Here is a 26,590-nt window from a genome sequence, read left to right as displayed (position 1 = left end):
CCCAAAATAGCCTTACAGTATAGATGTTCCCTTAGAAGCAGCCCCAGAAAAAAGATCAGTTCTGACCTGAAGGATTTGCCCAAGATAAGATCTAGGGTGAGAAATCATGCTTTGTAACTATATTTCCTTGCGTATTAGGCTTAATTGGCGTGTTCTGTGTATTTTGGCTTAGTAACTGACTTTGATCTGTCTGCTTTCACTTGCCATCACTTCAATCCCGTTTTTTATACGTTTGTTTATTACAAAGCCCAGTGTAAATAACTGTTAGGGAGGAGCTAGAGAGGGGCAGTGCCACCGCTGTATATCTCTCTCATTGATCAAGAGGGTGAATTTTGTAAGCTTCTTCTGTGTAAAACTTTTATACAGAGAAAAACAGATGTATTGGAGGGGGTTGCTTTTTTTTGAAGGCTATGCTCTTGGGTGCTGGCAAGTGGCTGTAGCTAAGCTCTCCCAGAACTGAGCTGATTCAGTGTCTGTGTAGCTCTGTTAGGGGGGCTGTGACCCCAACTCCGTGCCTTGGTTGAGGGGGGAGACCAGAGCTTCTGGTCCAGCAGGATGCGGGGGGAGGAGGATCCCAAAGAGGAGATGAGCATGATCAGTGGTTTGATCAGCACACTGGGTGACTGCCCCAAGGGGATCCCTGTGATCCAACCCTTCACACTACGTATATACAGTATTAACGCCCAGTGGCCACTATGCACACCATTCATTCGTCCTTCAATGTTCCACATGTGGCAGGGGGGTAAATATTGTGACCCCCACTTTACAGGTGAGGGAAGTAAGACAAAGAGGCCCACAGCGAGTTAGTTGCAGAGGCAGGAACAGAACTCCTGCCCTGCCGACTCCTAACCAACTTGCTAATTCCTGCAGAGCACGTTGCAAAGAATAAAGGGCACGTTCCTCAATCATACCTAAGAATAGTTCTAAGGTTTTAACTGGGGGAAGAAACTTAATTGCATTTGATGATAATCAAAATGTGCAATTGCCAGCACAAGGGTGAGTCTTCCTCCACTTCCAGGATTCTCTTGCTTTCAATGCTTTTCATTGAAGCCTTTCCCCTCTCAAATAAATGATCTAACTATCCCCAGACTTCCCCTATGGAAAGGACAAAGCATGGAAATTCTACAACTGATCTGTCCTTCTGCTGCCTGGTATGCTCATTTATTTAGATCATTCATTAATTGTTCAATCAATCCATGAATTGATCTATCAGTCATCCAAGGAAACTATCAGTCAGACTTATTTTACAGGCGCTTTTACAAAGCTGTGTTGGGAGAAAAGCATCATATGCAAAGATGCTGCACGTGAGCAGGAAAAACAAAGATCCAAATATAAAAAGGGACTACTGGGAATAGGAGGGAAGACATGTGTGAGTTATTTTTCAAATAAGATTTTATTAAAAAAGAGTCTCTTTTAGCTTCAGCTTCCCATCTTAACCATGCTTCGTATCAATGAAATCTGACCCCGCTGGCCAGTCAGAGTTTGGTGCAGAAGGTATGTTCCTCAGTGGGTTTCTTCCCCACAGTCAGTAAAAGTTTCTTTCCAAAATGTATTGTACTGAACTCCTTTGCTATTTCCACGATGGACTTCCCCTTTGTCTCTGGGAGGAACAGATAGAAAAAAATCCCTGAGATGACAAGAACAGCCATGAAGATGAGGAAGCAGAAGGGACCCAGGGCCTCCTGAAGACAAAAATAGAAAAGAAAAAGATGAACGAACCCTTGACTGATACTTATTCTCTTTGGGTACGTCTGCACCACAGAGGAAGATCGAAGCTGCCCCTGTCGATCTTCCAGGGTTCGAATTAGCGGGTCTAGTGAAGACAGCTAATTCAAAGTGACAGGGGCGTTCCGGTTGATCCTGATAGTCCTGCTTCCACAAGGAGTAAGGGAAGTCAGAGGAAGAATGTTTTGCCTTCAACTTCCTGTAGTGTAGATGCGCCAAAAGTCGAGTTCAGGCGCTTTGACTTCAGTTACGCAATTAATGTATCTGAAGTTGCGTATCTTAATTTGGCTTTGTCCCCTACTGTAGATCTACCCCTAACTCCTTGAAGGTTGCTTTGCCTCTTGGGCATGAGACATAACTTCAGTCTGAAGAAAGTTTAAGATATTTCTAAAACAGCCAAGGGCAGTTGATTATTTGGATCAGCTCAGACCTTTTATCTCAAGACTGGGTATGCCCCCTGGGCCGCATGGCTGCCCTCCACGGAACAGGGGCTTTGTGGTGGGTTCAAAACACTGGTCAGCTATGTGCCACTACAAAGCACTTGTTGTGCCTTGCTGCCTAAGACCGTCATACACGTCGGTTTAAATGGGAAGCAACGAAGAAGAAATTCAAGCAGCATTACCACAGCAAAGGGGAATGTCATCCCGATGATGATGAGGCCAGTCCAGCCAATGGTCCCATAAATCACAAAGGCAGATGATCGGGCTGACTGGTTGAAGATTTCTGCCACAATAGACAGGCTTGCCCCAGCTGAACAAACACCATAAAAAATAACAAAGACATTTATGTGGGTTTCTTCCCTACGAACTTTAGTCACCTGTTTCCCCCAAAGTGAAAAAATGCAAATGCCTACAATTAATATTTAGGAGCAATATTTTGGTCAAGCAAAAGCCTGAAGAGTGATTATATGTGTCCCCCCTCCTGGCATACATGCAGAATTCCTGCTTCTGCTGGGGGCTAGTGCCCAAATAGGTTGTCATGACACTCGTACACTATGGTTCTGACTATGAAATAAAAACCCAGTATTGGTGTCACACAAAATATCAGCATAATAATATCTGAGGTTCCGGTCACAAAAGGTTGCCATTTGTCAGGGACCTAATGTTAGCTTTGGTCCTAAGTGAGGACCAGAATCCTAACAGGGAGTTGTGAGCTGGTTCCAGTATTGTGTTTATATCTGATTCAGATTGAAAAAAAAAAAAAAAAAAAAAAAAAAGGAAAAGAAAGGCTGAAGGGATGCTATGAGAAAAAACTGGATATGCCCCAGTGAACAATCCTGCATGGAACTGAGGTTTTATTTTTGAGTTGAGGATGTTGTCGGATTCTGCATCACTTCCTTGTCTATGAAGATGTTTTTAGAAAGTCTAGTTCTTGCCCATATTGTGCTCAGATGGGACTCAGAGGGTTCCTATCATTGCCCAAGTCGATGTACTCACCTGGTCCAATCCCAAAAGAGATAATGAACAAGAATATGAGAATCACACTGCAATAGGCCATCCAGGAGAACTGATTCTACAGAGGAAACAGTGAGGAGAGAAAGTGGGAATTAATATGGGGGCAGAATAACACTCTCACTACTTTCTAGTATCTGTTTGGCAATTGCCAAGGGTCTTCTTTATAGAGAGAGTAAAGCCCCGTGTATCAAGGGGTGGGATGGAGGAGAGTTTAACAGCTGCAGGATGAGGCAGTGGGTTACTCATTTTGCTAGAGAAAGTTTCAGGGGCTGAACAAGTGTGTTGGATGCTTTGCCCCGAGGGAAAAAGAGTTTTTCAGCAGCCGAAAAGGTCATTGGGCAGATGCTGGGAGAGCGAAGAGGAGGCTGAGGGAACTGGTGAATGAGAAAGGAGGCTGCAGGGATGCCCATTTCAAAGATTGTGGTGACCACATGGCACGATCTGCCCATTGCAGAGGGATATGGGAGGGATTAGTTAATAGGAAGTTTGGAGAAAGACGAGATCAGGGCACCTTGTTCACAGGACCGTTACACTGGCCCCAGGATTGCTTGTTTAAGAGGGGGCAGCACATGGACACCTCCAGGTGAGGACACGGACCAAGTCCTCATAGGAGGAGCCATGAGTTACGTGACGTGCAGCCCTGCATTTGTTAGAGTGCCAAACTCATGATGTTTCTGTCTCCTTCCCTCCCCCCCCCCCATGTTCCCATGGGGCTGAGGCTTAACTGGAGCCCAACAAACTGCAGCTTCTGTGGAAGTGGGAAACCGTGCCCCAAAATGAGAAGCTTCCTTACCTGCAGGGAGAGGGCTGTGACTAGGAATGCCAGGAACCCTGCCATCACCCCATAGCCACCCCACAACAGCGTCCGCCTGCCAAACCGGTCGATGATGGAGCTCTGAGGATTAGAAAACACAGACATTACTAGGAGCATGGCAAGTTCCAGTCTTCACTGTCCAATGGGTTTGGCTTTCACACTCTCTTGCTATCTCGCATCCTTTTCTCTCAGAATTACGAGGTGTCGTTTAGCCCCGTGACTAAGCAAAGCACTGCTAGGTGCTAGTCTGATTAACTCTGTGTGTCTTTGAGCCATAAAGGGCAGCTTGGATCTCTGGAATGACTCTGCTTCACTCAGACCCTCCCTTTCCTACACAGTCAAACTGGGGATATTATTCTACTTTACCTGTGGGTAATGAGATGCTGATATGTCAGCTATTGGTGGCGTTGGCTTGGAATCACATGCCGCGTCTGTACCTAATGTGCATTTCTGACTCTGCTCTCGTAATAGTCATGGCCTTGACAGAAAAGTCTCCTAAAATGGAAACCCTTGTCTCTTTTCAAATTAAAAAAAGGCAAATCACCATGCGTTTTATAAGGCTCTCTCTCCCCTAACCATGTTAATTCCTTCCCTCGTGTCACTGATAAAGGTGAGATTATTATATTATGGTCGTGGCCGTAAATGGATGCCAAGGATCTATGCAAAGATGGGTGAAGCAGATTCTGTGGATTCTGTATTTTCAGAAATATTCTGGCAGATGGGTGAATACCACGGCTAGCCTACTTTGCCTTGCAAAACATGTCATAGAGAGTTTAGTATTCAAGGGTTCCATGTTACATCTCATTTAGAGGGGATGGCATCATATCTCAAGGGGTGCATCCACACTGCACCGTAACTCGAAATAAGATACTACGCAAACTGAGTATATTCTTTCGATGCTATTTCGAAATAGCTTATTGACAGTGCCAAATTTCAAAACAAAGCGCTATTCCGAAACGTCCCGTATTCCTCATGGAATGAGGTTTACAGGGACGTCAAAATACTGAGTCTGAAATAATAAGCTGGCTGTGAAGACGCAGGATAGCTATTTCGGGATACTCCAGCATCCCTAAATAACGTTGCAGAGTGGACAGAGTCCAACAGTGTGGTGAGTCCCCTGGCAGCATTGGATCATGACTGAGTTTCTGAGTGCTACCTGCTGAATCTCATCACTTTCTCTAGCACTTGGACATTTCTCTTTAAAGAAATGACTCACCTATGCCCTTTTTAGCAAATGAGTTACCATGAAACTATAAGTCGAGGTTATAGTCTACCTCTGTACCTGACAAACTATCACATAGATTTTCTGGTTAGGTATAAAATGTGCCAAATAATAGCCTGGAAGCCAGATTTTCAAAAGTGAATCAAATATTGCATGCAGTTGCTGCAGTCTGCCACTCTTTTAACAGAAAGAGGCAGGATTCCCCTCTGTCTTTCCAACTTCAGCCATATCTGATCTCTCACATAGCTCTCACCTGCATATAAACAATTTTATCAATGGGAGCATGATATAAACTCCATTTAAAAATAACCCTAAGCCTTGATTTTTCAAATAAATTGTGGACCATGACGTCCCAGCGGGGGTCATGGGCAGGTGTCTGAGTCCTGGTTTTTCTCAAGGGGAGGCACTCAGCCTTCTGAAGCAGATGGCTTCAGAGCCGCCCTGCTAAATCGTCTGGCTGCTTACCCCTTTCAGAGTCCCAGGGAAAAAACAAACAACATGAAAACAGCAACATAAAGAAAGGAAAAGGAAATATACAGACAGTCCCCATTGGCCACTGGCCTCTTCCTTCAGAGGGGCCCTGGGCAGGTTGTAGGGTCGCGCCAGGGGAGCTGACAGCTTTGTTGGGCCCCTGGGCAAGGTGGAGCAGACGGGTCCTGTGGTTCCACGCTCCCAGAAGGGGCGGAGCCTCAGTGAAAGGAGTGGGGCCTCAGTGTAAGGGGCAGGTTCGCTGCCTGGACCACAGCATGCCCGTCCCCCCAGCACTGCCCAGAGGGTGTGTTGCGGTGCTCCAGCAGCGATTTAAATGAGCTGGGGCAATCAAGGCTGCTGCAGTTGCAACAGCTAGGAGACCTGAGCCCTTTCGAATTGTCGGGCCCTGGGGTAGTTGCCCCATTTCCCTCCTCCCTCCCCGTTGGTCTATATTTAAAAATGAAATGGACCTAGTTATGACACCGAGAGCTAAGAAAACATGTGTGCGCTCGCAGTGCTGTTGTTAGGTTGGCCTATTTCCTGGCGTAGACACTGCCGGTTTGATGGACCAGTTGACTTAGTTACTGCTTTGCAGAGAGCTGGATTATCTACATCAGTGGTTCCCAAACTTTTCAGCATCACACCCCCCTTTTTCATTTTTGAAAACCCTCATGTCCCCCTTACCCCCCCAAAATAGCAGCAAAACTTGTTGAGCAAAGAAAAAAAAAAAAAGAAAGAAAAAAGAAAAGAACTGTCCAGGACAGCAAAACTTAATAGGGCGGGGGGAGGGGGGGGGGCTGGGACACCTCATCCCTCCCCCTGGAATTTCTTCATGCCCCCCCAGTTTGGGGCACGTCCCCCAGTTTGGAAACCCATGATCTACACTGACAGAAAAACTCCTCCCGTCGATGTGGGAATCCCTACACAGTGGCCCTGCTGCACCATCACTGCAGCAGCGTGTCTGTGTCACCGCAGGAGAGGCATGCTCTGGGCTGCACTTCTCTCATCTTAGACTTTTCTCCCAAGCTCAACAGGACTGGCAGGTGTAATGAGGAGGGGCCGTTCCAGCCCAGGGAAACTCCTTGACCCCTTCCGGTAGCAGGTTTTAAGTCGTCTTTCACAGGTTTATGTGGCAAGGCAGTGACCCAAACCAGATTCTTTGGCTCATGTATCAAAAGGGCAGTCCGAAGGAACTGGCTCAACTCGCATTTCCCTTCACCCTCCAAACCCAAGTCAGGTCTGACTTACACACAGGATGACAGAGAAGAGTTCGCAGATCCCAATTCCTATGGGGAAATACGGAATAATGTCTTCATCCAACCTGGCCGTGCGGAACACTTCAAAGGCATAAAAATAGATCTGGAAAATGAGGTGAAAAGGAATGTTAACGATGAAGCTAAGTGAGGGGTGTGCGGCATTCCGATCTCGACTCCTTCCCTAGGAGAGTATCACCGAGTCTGGATTTATTAAGGGGCCAGGAAAGGAAAAAGAAGGGGCCTGGGATCTATTTGGACAAAAGAAAAGCCGAGGCAGCTATTTGAAGTCTGACATTCCAGGGTCTATTCAGGAGTAACCAAAGGGTTTTGAGGGTCACGAAAAGAATGGATCTCCAAGAAGCTTTGCATTTGGAGAAAGGAGGGATTGAATAGGGGAATTGGGAGACGGAGCTGATTGGATCCAAAAGAAAGAAGAGTGGTCCGGGGAAGGAGAGATGAGGGAAAAAAAGTTCTAAGGGTCCTTGCTGTCTGGCTTGGCAGAGGCTGGTGGAAGGAAATCCCTTGACACCACAGAGATAAAGGGGTAGATGGAATTACACATCTGCTTCTAGGAAAACTGAGGAACTTAAGGATTCTGCCGACTTCAGGACCCAAGCCAAAGCCCGTCCACTTGGCCAGCCGCAGGCGCAAGAAAGCCTCCAATGCCATCCCCTGGGGCCAAAGGGGGGAACCTACTCAGAGTCCTCACTGAGGCGTGGGAAATTTGGACTTGTGGGTCCCCACCCCAAACTTAAGGACTGTCTGCAGATAGTAGGCCGGAATTCATAGGCCCAGGGCATCAGCCGCAAGGGTCTGCACCCTTCTTCTACCAGCAAAATCCAGGACCTAACCACTAGGCCACCCTGCTGCCAGGGAGACCCAGCCGCAAGCCATCTGTCCTAGAGAAGAGCTTCTAGCGAGAACAGAAATGAAATAAATGGGACAGTATTCTTTATTAATATCCACGGTGCGGTACAAAGTGAATGGGTTCACGTTAGAGTGCTGAGAAGTCCAGTAGTGTGAACGTCGGTGAATGTTAATACCACAAGCGAACCGTCTGTGAGGAGGAGAAAAGAGGGCGAAGAGGAAGTAACAAATAGGAACCGGAGTCCTGTAATAGTCTCAGTGCTGCCCAATAACAGTTCTGAGGTCAGATACTCAACTGCATTCAAGCCACAAAGCTGGAAACTCATCATAAGGGCAATCAGGATATACAGCTGCCAGCGCAGGGACGGTTCTTTCACCAGTTCCAGGACACTCATGGTTTTGGTGCTTTTCATTGCTGCCTTCTCCTTCCTCATGTCGTCAATCTCCACTTTATAATCCCCATGACCCCAAAGCTGCTTCATGGCTGCGGAGGAGAAAAAGCAAAGCATAATTATTCATTTCAGAGGGGGAGCCGAGTTAGTCTGTAAATGGAAAAACTTAAAAACAGCAAATAGTCCTGCAGCACCTTAGAGACGAACAAAACGGCTACGTCTACACTGGCATGATTTTCCGCAAATGCTTTTAATGGAAAAGTTTTCCGTTAAAAGCATTTGCGGAAAAGAGCGTCTAGATTGGCACGGACGCTTTTCTGCAAAAGCACTTTTTGTGGAAAAGCGTCCGTGCCAATCTAGACGCGCTTTTGCGCAAAAAAGCCCCGATTGCCATTTTCGCCATCGGGGCTTTTTTTGCGCAAAACAAATCTGAGCTGTATACACTGGCCCTCTTGTGCAAAAGCTTTTGTGCAAAAGGGCTTTTGCCTGAACGGGAGCAGCATCGTATTTCCGCAAGAAGCACTGATTTCTTACATGAGACTGTCAGTGTTCTTGTGGAAATTCAAGTGGCCAGTGTAGACAGTTGGCAAGTTTTTCCGCAAAAGCAAGTGCTTTTGTGGAAAAACTTACCAGTCTAGACACAGCCAACATGTAGATGGTGTCATGAGCTTTCATGGGCACAGCCCACTTCTTCAGATGACTGGAGTTGATTCATCCGGTCATCTGAAGAAGGGGGTTGTGCCCACGAAAGTTCATGACACCATCTACATTTTGTGTTAGTCTCTAAGGTGCTGCAGGACTGTTTGTTGTTTCATAATTATTAATAGTATTGGTTTTTATTTATAAAGTTGGAATGCCTTGGAACCCTATCCATCAGCTGATGCCTCCATCATTCAACTGGCTAATAAACTAGTGATTAGATGATTCATTAATTATTCAGTAAGCAAATTCTGTCCATCTATCGATCCATTAATCATTGACTGAAGAAATCAATCAGCTATTGCCTACTGGAACACACTGATATACATTGTTATGAGCTGGTAGATGTCTATCTTTTGTTTGCGTAATGAAGTAATATTGTAGAGTATCTCTACTAATTGCAAATTAGCAATTTTTTTTATGCTGATGTAGATCTACACCAATATCAGTACAAGATCCTGGTTGATTAGATTTTGTAAGAAAGATCATGGGTGGGCAATAGGGAGAGCCCTGCAAATCTGCAGCTATCTGAGGCTCTTTTTTGCAGATACGGATGTAGATAACAAAATTTTGTATCTGTGCAGGGCTCTAACTATGGGAAGCTTGGTTCCAACAACCAGACCCACCCTTTATATGGCTATCAATATACAAACATCAGAGATTTGCAGAAGGGCTCTCCCATTTTACCTTTTAAACAGCCTTCGGTGTCTTCTTTTTGCACGAAAAGGTAGGAGGGAGACTCAGGGAAGAATGGCAAAAAGACCAGCTGGAAAAATGCTGCAATTCCACATATGGACAACAACACAGACCACAAGGATTCGGTTCCTAATAATTCTCTGTAGAGAGCATATAAAATATATTTGTGATGCAATGCAATAAAATTGACTAACTTTACCGGGTATGGGGGAGTCCTTGTGGCTCTGGTCCCCCCAGGATGGAGGAGGCTGCATGACCTTCATCTCTCCCCCAGAGGGGAGAGGGCCCACAGTTCACAGCCCCCATCCCGCCTGTGAAGGGGGAGGCTGTGCAGCTCTATGGCCTCCCTGTAAGGGGGGAGGGAGTGTGGCTTCAGCCCCTCCTCCCCAAAATGGGAGAGGGTGTGCAGCTCTGGCCCCCCCGATGGGGAAGGAAGGAAGCCGTGTGGCCGGAGTACCAGGGAGAACCAGCGAGGGGGCGGGGTGGGAGGGAGGAGGCAGGGATGCTGAGGGTGAAGGGAGGGGCAGTGGAACACAGAGAGACATGATGACATCACTCTGTCGTTCCGCAGGAAAAGCTTTTTCTATACAGAGAGGGAGATAACCAGGCAGTGGAATTTGTTAATCTGTGCAACTACTATCAAGGCCAGTGCTGCAATTCTACAAAAGAATTCAGCGAGATTCAACTCTCTGAGATGCAACTCTGTGAAATTATTGATTAGTAACTTCAGCTACTTCCTTTTGTGTGATAAGTAGAGAAACTGACATAATACGCATAGACAATGGGGGAGACGGCAGCATGGTCCATTGATCAGTACTTATATTCGACCTCTAGTCTAATACAGAGGAGGGGAACCTCAGGTCGGGGAAGGAGGGCTGAATGGGGCTCCCAAGTTGTGTGGACCCAGCCTCTGAGGCTCAGGGTCCCCCCCCCCAGCACTGGGGAGCCCATGCTGGCACTCCAGCCCTTTCACTGCCCCACCATGGGGCTGGAGCTCACTAAATCTACTCCCCTGGCCCCCCAAGGCTCTGGTGTGTGAGGGGAACGTGGGGAGTGTCTTTCTCCTTCCCAGTTGGGAATCAGGCCAATGAGATTTTTTTTTTCCTTCTCACTTGTAATTTTTCTATGGGTCAGCCCCCCCAACCCAAAGAAGTTCCCTTCCTAGCCTAATAGTTATGTCACTAACCTAGGACTTGGGAGAGAAGTATTTGATGCTGTCTTCTGACATATTGTTTCTGCGAAATGGTGGGCAAGTCACTTAGCCTCTCTGTGCTCAGTCCCCCTTTTTAAAAATGGGAATTATAGCACATAGCTAACTCGCAAGGGTGTTGTGAGGTGAAATATATTAAAAACTGAGGTGTGCTCACATACTGGTGATAAGGGTTTGTAAAACAGCAAAATAGGGCAGATACCTTAATCCCACAATTTGTCCTGAAACTTTTCCTAGTGTCAAAAACAACATAGCAGTTGTATTTGCAAATCCACGGTACTTCTTGGGTGAAATTTCTCCTAAGTATTGACTATGTACATTCAGACATATACCTTGAATGGGGAGAAGAAATGGGAAAGTTGTATGTTTAGAAAGAAAAATGATCTTTTTTTTTCTAATCACATTCTGCCAAACTGTGGCACTCTCCTTGTTTGCATGGTTTCTTATGTAACATTTACAGAAAGTATTCAACAGGCAGATTGCATCTTCTAGAGGAAGACACGTAATCCATCACTACTTCCCAGTACCGACTGTTTTTTCAGCTGAGACCTTGTGGAAGTAGTTTGTGATTTGCTCTATTTTATTACTCAGGCCCGAACTCACCCTCCTCCCCTCCCCCGTCCTTCATGGTCTGCCATGGGGCCAATTCTGGACAGTTTGGGAAAGGCAGGGCCTGCCTCAGCCTCTTTCCCCACCTGCTCTGGCTGGCTGGGGAAGCCTTTGGCTGATTCCCTGCTTCCGCTCCCAGGAGAGAGGCTGGGGTGGGGTTAGGCTGTGGGGGTAGGGCAGCCACCAGTCCCTCCCACAGCTCACAACCCCCTTTCTCCCCCGCCACACACACAGGGTACGTCTACACTACAGCGCTAGTTCGAACTAACTTAGTTCGAATTAGTTAATTCGAACTAAGCTAATTCGAACTAACGCATCTAGAACTAAAAACTAGTTCGAACTAGCGTTTTGCTAGTTCGAACTAGTAAGTCCACATTGAGTGGACTCTGAACAGGGCTTAAGGATGGCCGGAAGCAGTGCCGGCAGGGCATAAAAGGAGGACTTAGAGCATGGAGATACTGTCTCAGGCTAGCCGAGGGCTGCGCTTAAAGGGTCCCGACCCCCACCCCGGACACACAGTTCTAAGGGGTGCCCCGCTTGCAAAGAAGTTCTGGCTTGGAGTGCCCTGAGTGCCCACACTGGGCACATCACACCACTCGGCCATCAGCCCGGCTGCACTTGCCGCAGGCTGCCATCTGGGGAGAGGGAGTAATTGGGGGGCTGCAGGAGAGCTTCCACCCCCAGAAGCCCGCAGAGCCAGCCCAGTCCTCCCCATCGGGGGCTCGTACCCCATTCCTCCCTCACCTCCTTCCACTTGCCCTTCCCTAGCCCCCCTTCTTCTTGATGTACAAAATAAAGATAACGTTTCTTCCAACATTGACTCTGTCTTTATTGAAAAAAACTGGGGGAGACTGGGAAAAGGAGGTGGGAGAGGGGAAGAGAAAGGCTGGGAGAGGGGAGGGCAACTAACATGATCAGGGGTTGGGAACAGGTCCCAGATGAAGAAAGGCTACAGAGACTGGGACTGTTCAGCTTAGAAAAGAGGAGCCGGAGGGGGGACAGGATAGAGGTCTCTAAAAGCAGGGGTTGGGTGGAGAGGGTGCATTCAGAAAAGTTCTTCCTGAGTTCCCATCAAGAAGGACTAGAGGACACCAAAGGAAAGGAATGGGTAGCAGGCTTGAAACTAGTAAGAGAAAGTTGTTCTTCTTGACAAAGCAAATAGTTAACCTGTGGAACTCCTTGCTGCAGGAGGCTGTGAAGGCTACAACTAGAACAGAGTTTAAAGGGAAGTGAGATCAAGTCATGGAGGTTGGGTCCATGGAGTCCTATTAGCCAGAGGGTAGGAGTGGTGTCCCTGCCCAAAGTTTGTGGAAGGCTGGAGAGGGATGGCACGAGACAAATGGCTTGGTCACTGTCTTTGGTCCATCCCCTCCAGGGTCCCTAGGGTTGGCCACTGTTGGCAGACAGGCTACTGGGCTAGATGGACCTTTGGTCTGACCCAGTACGGCCATTGTAAGCTCAGGGCTCAGGGTCGGGGGTCTCAGTGGACCCCCTTGATTTTCATGCAAACCTGCTCCTGGGTGGCCAGGCTGGCAGCTCTCCTGCCCTAGCCGGCCACTTTCCTGTGCCTAGTGCGGAGATCGTGGACGAGGTCCACGATGTCCGCACTAGCCCAGGAAGGTGCCCGCCTCTTGCGGTCCAGGGCAAGCTCCCGGGAGCCGCCAGCCTAGTCCCGGGAAGAGGGGGTGGGCTGGGGGGCATCGGGTGGGTGGCTCTGTGCCGTGCCAGGTGCAGGGTCTGCTGGCTGGGTGCTGGCAGGCTTGCACCTGGCACGGGCACCGTAGCCAGCCCGTGCCCCTTTAAGGGGTCCGGGGCCGGGAGGGGGGCAGACGAGTTTCCCTGGTGTTGGCCAGAGTGGCCACCAGGGAAACCTGGGGAGGGCTAGCCTCCCACTAGTTCGAACTAAAGGGCTACACAGCCCTTAGTTCGAACTAGCTAGTTCGAACTAGGCGTTAGTCCTCGTAAAATGAGGTTTACCTAGTTCGAACTAAGCGCTCCGCTAGTTCGATTCAAATTCGAACTAGCGAAGCGCTAGTGTAGCGCATAGGAAAGTTAGTTCGAACTAACGTCCGTTAGTTCGAACTAACTTTCTAGTGTAGACATACCCACATAGTGATTCCTGAGTATGGGTCCATTATTGCACAATCCTGCTCCAGCTGGCTTAATATGGAGGAGGACTCTGCTTGAGCTATACCGTCCTATAGATGTGCGCAGCCTGCTTCCTCTGACGCTGGGTGTGGCATGGCCCCCTCCTCCTCCCTGGCCCTTCCTGGGCTCCTTGCGGAGCTCTGAGAGTGGTCCCTGTGCTCTCCTGCGCGCCGAGCTTGTGTGCGTACAATAGAGTAAGATCCTACCTGCACTGATGCCGTAGAGGAAGCGTCCAATCAGAATCATCTCAAAAGACTGGACTGTCCTACTGAAGCCCACATGCAAGGCAGCCACTATTAAGAGCATATTGTTGCCCAAGAGACACTTCTTTCTGTAGCCGCAAATGAAATACAGAGGTGAACCAGGTGTTCCATAACTATCTCCTCTGTCACCATCCAGTGAACGTACAGACCAAGCCATGGCTGCTTTGAGGTTCAGCAGTTGGTGTTATGTCATGGCAGGACAGACACCAAAGGGGAGCACTACATTACAGTTATAGTGGATTCCTGAAGAGAGAAGCGCTGAGAGAAATACTAGTTAAACTGTAAGCTTTGCTTCCTTTCCAGGATCCTATTTCCCATGAAAAAAAATACGACACGTATCCCAAAATATAGAAAGAAAAGGTCAGCTTTGTGAAAGCCACATTAAACAGCCATATTGAATGGGAGAGAAATTACTCCTCAAAAGAGAGGAGTGGTAAGTTAGGGTATGTCTACACTACCCTCCTAGTTCGAACTAGGAGGGTAATGTAGGCATACCGCACTTGCAAATGAAGCCCAGGAAATTCAAATCCCGGGCTTCATTTGCAAGTGCGGTATGCCTACATTACCCTGCTAGTTCGAACTAGTGGGGTAGTGTAGACATACCCTCCGCCCTAATTAGGGCGCATCTATACTGGAGTGTTTTTCTGGAAAAACAGCTGTTTTTCTGAAAAAACAATATGGCATGATTTTCCAGAAATGCTTTTAATGCAAAAGTTTTCCGTTAAAAGCATTTTTGGAAAAGCGCGTCTAGATTGGCATGGACACTTTTCCACAAAAGCACTTTTTGCAGAAAAGCATCTGTGCCAATCTAGATGCGCTTTTCTGCAAAAAAAGCCCTGATCACCATTTTCGCGATCGGGGCTTTTTGCGGAAAACAAATCTGAGCTGTCTACACTGGCCCTTTTGCGCAAAAGTTTTGTGCAAAAGGACTTTTGCCCGAATGGGAGCAGCATAGTATTTCTGCAATTAGCACTGATTTCTTACAGTAGGAAGTCAGTGCTTTTGCGGAAATTCAAGCGGCCAGTGTAGACAGCTGGCAAGTTTTTCCGGAAAAGCGGCTGATTTTCCAGAAAACTGGCCAGTCTAGACACAGCCTACTTGCGTCCACACAGCCATTGAGTTCTTTTGACAGAAAGTCAACAGAGGGGTTTTTCCGACGGCGGTAAACCTCATTCAACGAGGAAGAAGTCTTTTTCCAAAATAGCTTTTCCAGAAAAAGGCGTGTGTGGAGGCAGAAGAGGGAGTTCTTTTGGAAGAAGAGGCCTCCAGGAACCACACAGGTGCCCTGGTGGCCGCTCCATCCAGACTAATCACAACTTAAATGAGAGCTAGCATCCAATGAATGTGGACACTCTCTTTCGAAAGAAGCTTTTCTGGAAGATCTCTTCTGGAAAAACTCATTTCAAAAGAAGCCTTCAGTCTAGACGTAGCCTAAGTGAGCTTAGTTTAAATGTTCTTTGGAAAGTTTGGCATCTGGGTAAGGTAACTTGGTCTGGATTTTATTAGGGGTGTTAGATATGTAGTTGAATAGTCGTGTAACTGCATGAAATCTTAGTGGTTATATGACTTATTCAATAGTGCCCAGGGGCAGGGCAGGCAGTCAGTGCACTCCTGGCCCCATTCCCGAGGAGCCCCCTGCCTCCCCATGCTGCTGCCTCTGATACAGAGGCAGCAGCGGGGGGTGGCAGAGTGAGCTGGTCCATCAGGGAAATCAGTTTAAAATGCAACTCCTCATGCATATAGTTGCCTAGAGCAGCCTCTGTCCATGGCAGGCCCTGGCTTATCGGTTAATTGTGTAGTTGTTTACACGATGACATCCCTAGATTTTATAGAGACTTTCTGATAGCTGAAAGTGGCAGAAAAGCTAATCTGGGGAGTTGTTGTTCAAGTGTGTGTGTTCAGGTGTGTGTATGTTCAAGGGAGTTGGTTGGAAGGGAAACCAGCAAGGGAAGAGAGATTGCATGGAAGCAGATAGTGAAGAGAGAAAGAGAGAAGTGGACCAAAAAGCTGCTGCGGGAACTGGAGAGTGAACAGGGATGGGGGAACAGAAAGAAGCAGAGATACAAAGAAATGCAGTAGGGAAGTAGTATGTGGAAAGCAGTACATATGGTGTCGATTGAAAGGAATCTGCAGCTGGTTTGATATTTGCTCCTGCAGGGAATACAGAATAATGAACTTGGCCCTGGTAGCAAATAAATGGGGAAATTATTTTCAAATATTTTGTGAGTCTGTGTGTGTCGACAGCCGTATCTACCTTTGTATTTTAAGTCCACTTCCCTTCAGGGGCTCTACCACAGGAGAGCATCTTCCCTTACCACAAGAGGCGTTCTAGCTGATTTGCCTGTGGAGGCTGAAACAGGCAGCAACTAAATTAATTTATCTCTTGACTGCCCTGGGCACGCTCTTCTCAGCGAGCAGCTCTGAAGACTTGTGCGGCGGGCACTGCTCCATGGGACCCTGCACACTGCTCTGCCCTGGCTGAAATGGGTGAAAAACAGGAGAGATTCTGGGCTACATTTAGTTAGTGCTCTCGCCCTCCGTCCTATTCCCAGGCGTAGCTTTGCAACTGGCTTCAATGAATCCTAGTTTGAGCTTTTAGTGATGTGGGACCTTAAACAGGTTTATTTATTTATTTATTTAAGATGTGTTTTGTTTCCCTTTCCGCAGCATGTGTCTTAGTGTGAAATTAACTAATGGCAGCCCAAGCAAACTGATTAGTTGGTTGGTTAGCGGGTTCCATTGTTACAATTTCCCATTAGCGAGCTGTTCAGAAAAGATACGTACTTTCCATATTTCTCAGACAGGTATCCGCTACACAGACTCCCCAGCAGTCCCCCTACAAAGTAGATAGACACAATGAGGGACCACAGCAATGTGATGGTCTCCTGATGGAGGGGAAAGCCATGTCGCTCCAGCCAGGTTTTGTTGATAAACCTCTTAATGTGCTGAGAAGGAAAAGGGGATTTTCAGTAACAGTCGTTATGACTCAATGCATGCTCCATTATATTTAAAGCGGGGGAGGTGTTGCAATAGTAACCAATAATTACTATTTAAAGAAACGATAACATGAGACTGGCAAATAAAAGTCTAGGAAAAGTCCACATAGCCACATTTCTTCTTCTTACCAATGTTGTCTCTGGAAATCCGTTTTGAAATGCTGTGTATTGATTTCAGGGCGAAAGGAGGGGCTAACGACTGTGGGTGTTTCAAATAGTAGCAGTAGAACTGAGATGATGTCAGAAATGTTGTTTGTTACTTTTTGGTTAACGTTTTGATTGAATGTATTGCTTACAGAAGCAAGAGACTAGTAGAATGTGAACTTTCCCCAGTAAATTCTGATACTACACCTAACAGAGCTGTGACAGTGTACACGGTTAGACGGTGACCCGATGAGCCTTCCTGGTTACACGCAAGCACCTCCCCACGCCCCACATGCCGCTGCCCCTTTTAAGCAGGTTCGCTGTGAATACCGGCTCTCAGGGAGCCTCCTGCCATCCCTGGCTTAAAAGTCAGCTCCCTGCAAGCACTAGCTCCTGTCTGTCCTCCCCCACCCAAACTGTGCTGCTGCCTCTGATACAGCAGCATGAGGCGGGGGTCCACGCAGGTGGCTCTGCAGAAGCCAGTGTACACTGGGAGCCGGTTTAAAAACCTCCCCCCCCCATGACAATGTCAGTGGTTACACTTTTACACACAAATGCATTTTCATATCCCTCCACCAAATCCCTGACATGCTGGTGTTATTAATTAATTAATATTCCAGTCCAGGGTTCCTCTCTTAAGCAAAGACGGCAGAAAATTGTGCCCCGTTTTCGGTGACGGTGTTATATAAGAAACCAAACTTGTTTTCACACATCCTCTGAATCCCAAGTGTTGCGAGAGGAAAGGCTGCTGAGCAGGTCAAATGCACCATCTCCTCCACTGACACTTGGAAAATTTTGTGCAAATTTCCACACTCAAATATCAGGTCATCTGATGGGTTCCTTTCACATATCTGTATTCCTACTTCAGTGAGGCCAAAGGACTTTTGGGGGATTAGAGGCTCTGCTACACCACCACTTTTTAATCTTGAAATGTACCCTCTCTGTTAGTCAGGTGTCTGTGTCACACACACAGCCTTTCCTCCCCAGTCCATGCTGGGTGACTTGTTTCGAACGGAAGAAGGCAGGAGCAGAGAGGGTTTTACCAAGAACTCCCTCCGTGAGTGGCTGGAGTCAGCAATAGACTATGCACCGCTCCCTTCCCAGTGCTCTCCCTGCTGGCACGGGCAGTGGGTATAATAGGCAGGGGAACCTCCTTCCCCATGCTCCAGAGAACCCTGGGGCTGCCAGCCACCTCCGCTCCTGTCCTTCAGCCAGGGCTGGGGAAGGGGTGGCCTGTCCCTGTGGGAGAGGGTGTACTTGACTCCCATGAGCCTGGGCGGAAGGGGGATTGTGCTACGTTCACCCACCGCCCATGTCTATGGAATGGTATCTGTGAAGTTCTGTGCTTCGTCTAGACTCTCTTCTTTGCTGGACATACAGGGTGGGGATGGAGAGTGTTGGGAACAGTCTCAATAGACACACACAATGGATTTTTTAAAGGCGCATCCTCAAGCGAGGACCCAGCGCCCGTCGCGGAGGGGTCTTCGATGAAGGCTGTGCTTACCATGGAAGAGTAGCTGATCACAGACATGTGAAAACCTGGCAGGAAGCTTCCACCAATTCCCAGGACAAACATCATCTGAAATAGCCCCCGGTACTGAATCTGCAAAAAGATGATAAAACACACCCCAAGTTTATGGTATGGTCCTCAGATCCATGTGTAATACAGCTCTCTCCTTCCGGAACCATGTTATTCACTGCAGGCACTTCCAACCCCAGAAACCTTTGCACAGTAAGCAAGGTTCAAGCCCAAAGGGGTGCCATCCCCCATTCACAGGCACCCCCAATCCCAGCCAGGAGGTGAGAGAGAACCAACATTCCCTAGGAATCTCATCTAAAGAGACAAGACAAAGACCCGCTATAGCCCACTTCACTGGAAGGACCATTGCGTTCAGGACAATAGGGGTATGTCTAGACTACATGGCTCCATTGATGGAGCCATGTAGTCTAGACATACCCTGGGGTTGTCCATGAACACGTTAAGTATGCTGTCTAAAGGCTTACGGATGATGCTGGGGTTGGATGCGTGGAATGGCAGCGTTTCATCCCCTCTTTTCCCACACACCTGTTTTACTTCTGTAAAGTGGGAATTGTTTTTTCTTTGTCCCTTTTGCCAAAACTGTATCGCAGGAATTCTCTAAAAGAAAGCCTTTTCGCATGAGGCTTATGACACAGATGCCAAATCTACACCACCACTTATGCTGGGAAAACTTATATCACCCTTCCCACCCCCCAAGAGACATGGGTCCTGCCTGTGTAATTGATAGTGGACACAGTGCCAGCTCGGTGGAAGATCCTCTCCTACTGACATAGCTACCACCCACCGCTCGTTGGGGTTTTTAATGCTGACAGAAGAGTTTGCTGCTGTCTACACAGCGCGGCTGCGCATCAGTACAGCTGTACCACTGGCAGCACGCTAATGGAGACATAGCCTGAACGAATTGTTAGTCTTTGATCTGCAAACCCCTCTGAGCCACAAGAGAACCCAACACCCTAGTCAAGTTTGTTTTCATTCTGCCTCATACTTTGGGAAGGACTAGTGGCAAACAGGCTGTGCTATCCTTCCTCCTTGCTCCTGGAACATAAAGTTGTCATGATTCTACCTTCTCCTGTTGGCCATCCCAATGCAACCATACAGCTAAGACAACTGTAAACTAACTATAACCTGAAAAATTAGAACTATAAAAGGGAAATAAGAACAACCCAGGAAACTACAGACCAGTCAGCTTAACGTCTGTGCCAGGGAAGATAACGGAGCAAGTAATTAAGGAATCCATCTGCAACCATCTAGAAGATACCGTAAAACTCCACTAGTCCAGCATCCAGTTGTCCGGCACTGCTGATAGTCCGGCATCAACTGGAATCTGGAACTGCTCAGGTCAGCCACGCTCATGGCCAGGCCACTGTGACCTGCGCCGTTCCACTCACGGTCCCCAGCACACACAGCGTCCAACCAGCACGTGCTAGCAGCCGGCCGCTGAGCACAGGCAGCTGCTTCGGGACCCGGATATAAGGCTGGGGGAGAAGGGGGATTGAGTGACTACAGCGAGGGGAGGTGTTTGGCTCTGGGGAAGGGGAGGGGAGAGTAGGGGGATTGGGTTGTGCATGGCATCCCGGCTAGCTCATTGAAAAGCCGGTCGCTCAGCGCATGTGCCCCAGCGCCTGGAGGGAGATGCGTGGCTGTACTGGCGGCTCCGGGACCCAAGCATGGGGGGAGGGAAGGGGATTGGGTTGGGAGTATGGCCGCTTATAGCACCTCCTGGTACTCTGGCATATCTGATAATCTGGCACCACCTAGGTCCCAAAGATGCCGGATTATTGGAAGTCTACTGTAATAAGGTGATAAACAATCACCAGCATAGATTTATAAAGAACAAATCATATCAAACCAACCTGATAACTTTCTTTGATAGGATAACTAGCCTGTGGGATAAGGTGGAAGTGATAGATGCAGTATACCGGGACTTTAATAAAAATAACGAGGAGTTCTGTGGCACCTTAGAGACTAACAGATTTATCTGGGCATTAGCTTTCATGGGTTTTACCCAAGAAGGCTTATTCCCTAAAAAAAGTGTTAGGGTATTTCTACACTTGCACCCTAGTTCGAACTAGGGAGGCAAATGTAGGCGACCGAAACTGCTAATGAAGCGGGGATTTAAATATCCCACGCTTTATTAGCATGATCTCGCCGGCGCGTTACTCCGCTCAACAGCTGTTGTGAAAGTGCGCACCGGGATGCATTAGTTCAAACCAAACCTCTCATTTTTTGAGGAGTAACATTATTTTGAACCAAGGGGTTTGGTTCGAACTAACGCGTCCTGGCTCACACTTTCACTTTCAAAACAGCTGTTGAGCAAAGTAATGCGCTGCCGAGATCATGCTAATGAAGCACGGGATATTTAAATCCCCGCTTCATTAGTAATTTCTGTAGCCTACATTTGCATCCCTAGTTCGAACTAGGGAGCAAGTGTAGATGTACCCTTAGTCTTTTTTGACAGAAGCCTGTAGTGTAGACATACCTTGCGTATCTTATTTCAATGCTATTTCAAAATAGCTTATTTTGTCATTTGGTGCTGTCTATGCTATTCCAAAACATCCCTGACTCTTCGTAGAATGAGGTTTACAGGGATGTCAGAATAGCAAGCCCAAAATAACGGATTTGCTGTGAAAATGCGGGATAGCTATTTCGGCATATTCCAGTATCCTGAAATAGTGTTGCAGTGTAGATATAGCCTAAGGTGCCACAGGACTTCTTGTTGTTTTTGCAGGATATAGATTAATAAGGCTACCCCTCTTGGACTAGATATTAGTAAATTATCTGATGTAGTTTCTCATGACCTTCTTGTAAATAAACTAGGGAAATACAATCAAGACAGGGCTACTATAAGGTGAGTGCATAACTGGTTGTATAACCATTCCAGGAAAGTAGTTATCAACGGCTCACAGTTGTGATGAAAGGGCATAATGAGTGCAGGGACCAGTTTTGGGACCGGCTCTGTTCAATATCTTCATCAACAATTTAGATATTGGCACAGAGAGGATGCTGATTAAGTTTGCAGATGACATCAAGCTGGGAGGGGTTGCAAGTGCTTTGCAGGATAGGGTCAAAATTCAACATGATCTGTATAAACTGGAGAAATGTTCAGAGGAAAATAGGACAAAGTTAAATAAGGACAAATGCACTTAGGAAGGAACAATCAGTTTCACACACACAGAATGGGAAGCTACTGTCTAGGAAGGAGTATGGCAGAAAGGGATCTAAGGGTCAGAGTGGACCACAAGCTAAATATGAGTTAAAACTATTTGGGGTGGAGGGAAGCAAAAAAGCAAACATGATTCTGGGCGGCATTAATAGGAGTGTTGTGAGCAAGACACGAGAAGTTATTCTTCCGCTGTACTCTGCGCTGATTTGGCCTCAACTGGAGATTTGTGTCCAGTTCTGGGCATCACATTTCAGGAAAGATGTGGAGAAAATGGAGAAAGTACTGACAAGAGCAACCAAAATTATTAAAATGATTAATTCCACTTTATCAGCTGAATGATTAGACATACACAAATCCATGTGTCTAGATTTAATGTATCAGAGGATACTGAGAGAGTTAGCAAATGTCATTGCAGAGCTTTTGGCCATTACGTTTGAAAATTTGTGGAGATCGGAAGAGACCCCACATGATGGATGATTGGAAAAAGGCAAATGTAGTGCCCATCTTTAAAAAAAGGGAAGAAGGACAATCCAGGGAAGTACAGTCCGGTCAGCCTTACATCAATTCCTGGAAAAATCACAGAGGGGATTCTCAAGGAATCTATTTTGAAGCAGTTGAAAAAGGGGAAAGTGATTATAAGGGTGATTATTATAGGGTGTCATAAGGAGGAGGGAGAAAACTTGTTCATCTTGGCCTGTGAGGATAGGACAAGAAGCAATGGGCTTAAACTGCAGCAAGGGGGGTTTAGGTTGGACATTAGGAAAAAGTTCCTACCTGTCAGGGTGGTTAAACACTGGAATAAATTGCCCAGGGAGGTTGTGGAATCCCCATCTCTGGAGATATTTAAGAGCAGGTTAGATAAATGTCTATCAGGGATGGTCTAGACAGTATTTGGTCCTGCCATGGGGCAGGGGACTGGACTCGATGACTCTCGAGGTCCCTTCCAGTCCTAGTGTTCTATGATTAGGAATAGTCAGCATGGATTCACCAAGGGCAAGTCGTGCCTGACCAATCTGATTAGCTTCTATGATGCTGTAACCGGCTCTGTGGACACGGGGAAGTCAGTGGATGTGATATACCTGGACTTTAGCAAGGCTTTTGATATGGTCTCCCACAATATTCTTGCCAGCAAACTAAGGAAGTATGGATTGGATAAGTGGACTGTAAGGTGACTGGAAAGCTGGCTAGATTGTCAAGCCCGAAGTCTAGTGATCAATGTCTTGATGTCTGGTTGGTGCTTGGTTTCAAGTGGAGTGCCCCAAGGATCAGTTGTAGGGCTGGTTTTGTTCAACATCTTTATTAATGACCTGGATGAGGGGATGGATTGCACCCTCAGCAAGTTTGCAGATGACACTAAACTAGGGGAAGAGATAGATACATTGGAGGATTGGGCCAAAAGAAATCTGATGAAGTTCAACAAGGACAAGTGTAGAGTCCTGCCCTCGGGACGGAAGAATCCCAAGTATTGTTACAGGCTGGGGACTGACTGGCTAAGTAGCAGTTCTGCAGAAAAGGACCTGGAGTTGACAGTGGATGAGAAGCTGGATATGAGTCAACAGTGTGCCCTTGTAGCTAGGATGGCTAATGGCATATTAGGCTGCATTAGGAGGAGCATTGCCAACAGATCCAGAGAAGTGATTATTCCCCTTTAGTTGGCTCTGGTGAAGCCACACCTGGAGTGTTGTGTCCAGTTCTGGGCCCCCCATTATAGAAAGGATGTGGACGCATTGGAGGGTCCAGCGGAGGGCAACCAAAATGATTAGGGGGCTGGAGCATATGACCGACGAGGAGAGGCTGAGGGACTTGGGTCTGTTTAGTCTGCAGAAGCGAAGAGTGAGGGGGGATTTGAGAGCAGCCTTCAACTTCCTGAAGGGAGGTTCCAAAGAGGATGGAGAGAGGCTGTTCTCAGTAGTGACAGATGCAGAACGAGGAGCAATGGGCGCAAGTTACAGTGGGGGACGTCTAGGTTGGATATTAGGAAAAAGTCTTTCCCTAGGCGGGTGGGGAAGCACTGGGACTGGTTCCCTGGAGAGGTGGAATCTCTAACCCTAGAGGTTTTGAAGGCTGGGTTGATTGAATTGGGATTGGTTCTGCTTTGGGCAAGGAGATTCTATAATTCTATAAAAGGGTCTAGAGAACATGAGCCATGAAGGAAGATGGAAATAATTGGGATTGTTTAGTCTAGAAAAGAGAAGACTGAGAGGGGACCTAACAGCTTTCAATTACTTAAAGGGGTGTTTCAATGAGGAAGGAGAAAAATTGTTCTCTTTAACCTCTGAGGATAGAACAAGCAGCAATGGGCTTAAACTGCAGCAAGGGAGGTTTAGGTTGGACATTAGGAAAAACTTCCTACCTGTCAGGGTGGTTCAGCACTGGAATAAATTGCCGAGAAAGAGGTTGTGGAATCTCCATCACTGGAGATTTTTAAGAGCAGGTTAGATAAACGTCTATCAGGGATGGTCTACAAAGTGCTTGGACCTTCCATGAATTCAGGGGACTGGACTTGATGACCTCTCGAGGTTCGTACCAGTTCAACTATTCTATGATTCTAACTATTACTCTGCCTGACTCCACACGCACACAATAAGAAAGACAAGACAGAGAACATCTTTTTCATACATTCGTTAAACACACTCCTTTCCTCCCCCTACCTCTATGTATTATGTATTTACTATTATGTGTAGGGCCCTGCATCACAGGCCATGAAATCTCATCTCCACCTATGAAATCTGCATAGATACTCGTTGTTTTACAGGGGATACCATTTTTACTCAAATTTGGGGCTCTGTCCCAATATGGGCATCACAAGGTTATTTTATGGGGTGGCTTACTCTATAGCCACCCTTGCTTCTCTACTTTCTTTAGCGCTGGGGGTCAGAGAGTCGGCAGCAATGCAGAAGTAAGGGTGTCAATTCCATACCGTGCCACCCTTACTTCTGCACTGCTGTCTTTAGAGCTGTGTGGCTGGAGTGTGGGTGGCTGCCTTCAGAGCAGGGCTGCGAGCCAGCAGCCTCCCGCTGCCCAGCTCTGAAAACGGTGCCACCATCAGCAGCCACTCAGAAGTAAAACATCAGTACTGCAACCACCTCAACAATAACCTTGAGACCACCCAGAACTCCTTTTTGGGTCAGGACCCCTAGAATCACAACACCTTGAAATTTCAGATGTCAATAACTGAAATCATGAAATGTATTATTTTAAGAACTGTGGAACCATGAAACTGAACAAAGATTTGGATGAAATCTCAGGAAAAACTTCTTAGCAGGAAGAACACTTCTTAGCAGGTAGTGGGAGAGAGGAGGGTTTCAGAGGCTGGATAGGCATCTGTCTTAAATGGTGGAGACACAAATCCTGCATCTTGGCCGGGGATTAGACTGGGTGACCCTGGAGGTCCCTCCCGGCTCTATGCTTCCATAACCCTTATTGTGTGAGCATTGCCAACCGTACAACTTCAAATGTTATAAAACAGAATTTTTAAAAATCCCATGAGACTGTTACGAAGATAATGAGACTCTAAAATAAATTTGGTTCTTTGTGTCTATATTGTCATTTTTGAACTCTCAATGAGGGGGAAGAATGTGCTCATACTTGCGGTAGTGCATTTTTAGACGAATTTTCACACACCAGTTCAATCTCTGTGCTGTTCCCAGCGCTTGGTTTCTCCTGCTTTCCCACATCACTTCATGTACAGCTGTCTCTCATTTATACTTGTACATTTTCAGGAAATTTTGCCTCCTCCTGAGCCCTTCAGAACAGAGGCAAAGCTTCTGTGTGTCTCACTGTGACCGCGCTTTGCTGTGTCTCCTCCCAGCTTTGCTGTACTTCCAGATGCCCCAGCACCTAGAGGAAATCATCCTTTATCAACAGTACCTCCCTACTTTTGTTAAAAGGATATTGCCACAGCTAGAGGTGCAAGGAAGCGGGTGCACCCTGGTGCGCAGCTCCAGCAAGAGCCGGCTACACTGCAGGAAAAGCCCACAGGGAACTATTCGAAGAACTGGATTACAACAGGCCAGCACCTGTAAGAAAGGTTAAGTTGCTTTCACTGCTGGCCACAGCAATTGCTTGCTTGCTCTGTCCATCATACTCACTGCCCAAAAGACCAATAGCTACCCCCATGTTGTACTCTTTTATCGCCCCATCAAAGTTTTTTAAAGATTGTTTGCTGGAAAAGTGCAGCATCTTCTCCAGCACGGGTAATGGTGAGTAAAAAGTGGAAAGTGGATCCTTCCTGTTGTTATCTGATGTGATCGAAAGGCATGGTACTCACCAGGTCTGAGAGGCGGCTGGCCATTTCCTACTGAAAGCTCGGCTATTCCTAGTCACCGGCAAGTCCCTGTCAAGTGTGTGATCCTCTTTCTAAGCGTTTTTTACTCAAGCATGTTATTTAAGTAACAAGGAGCTAGGATCATGGGACTGAAGTTAATTTTTACTTTTTGTTTTCAATGAATTATGTTATTTTTAGTCATTGGGCAAGACACATCCCTATTAGATTAAATATTTCAAGAAACAAGATATGCCAGGCCAAATCCAATATGGAAAGAAATTTTTCCTCCCCTTTTATGTGGCGGGTTCTTGCTGATGTGGGACAGAAAGCAGGCAGCTATTTCAGACATCAAAGCTAAATGATGTTGCAGTTATTGTCACATACTCTGATTCTCTGACATGGCATGAGAGATTGCTCAGAGGTTGTTTCTTTTTGGTTTTGGAGGTGCATTGTATTGTAACATTCATTTAAAGGCTCATGCAATGTTTATGCAGTTTAATATCATCTTCAGACCTAATCTCTGTAATTGTTGTTTCAACCTGTTTCAGCCCGTTTCAACTTACAAACTTCTTGCCTCACTTTTCAGACCCTGCCGAGCTCCCTTCATCTTTGCTTCTGTTCCCTCATCCTCCTCTTCATTTTGTGTTTACGCCT

General features: G+C 47.0%; 1 protein-coding gene across 2 annotated transcripts; it reads right to left on the bottom strand.

Moving 5' to 3' along the window:
- Positions 1-1,366: 1,366 nt before the first annotated feature.
- Positions 1,367-26,039, bottom strand: LOC102444768 (solute carrier family 2, facilitated glucose transporter member 11-like). Of its 2 annotated transcripts, none has more exons than XM_006130240.4 (12): positions 25,940-26,039; positions 18,471-18,569; positions 16,611-16,771; positions 13,770-13,894; positions 11,009-11,138; positions 9,588-9,736; positions 8,106-8,293; positions 6,935-7,045; positions 3,973-4,074; positions 3,162-3,237; positions 2,348-2,475; positions 1,367-1,682 (listed from the first exon to the last, which is right to left on the bottom strand). In XM_006130240.4, exons 1-12 carry the CDS (start codon positions 25,961-25,963, stop codon positions 1,476-1,478), a joined length of 1,500 nt encoding a protein of 499 aa, XP_006130302.3. In that variant the 5' UTR covers positions 25,964-26,039; the 3' UTR covers positions 1,367-1,475. The 2 variants fall into 2 exon arrangements, with proteins under 2 accessions (XP_006130302.3, XP_075754055.1); XM_075897940.1 differs by having other exon boundaries at positions 1,399-1,600.
- Between the last annotated feature and the right edge of the window lie 551 nt (positions 26,040-26,590).

Source organism: Pelodiscus sinensis, chromosome 15 (assembly GCF_049634645.1).
Source record: "Pelodiscus sinensis isolate JC-2024 chromosome 15, ASM4963464v1, whole genome shotgun sequence".
NCBI lineage: Eukaryota > Metazoa > Chordata > Testudines > Trionychidae > Pelodiscus > Pelodiscus sinensis.
Note: the sequence above shows the minus strand (reverse complement) of the source record. Positions and strands in the feature narration are given on the sequence as shown.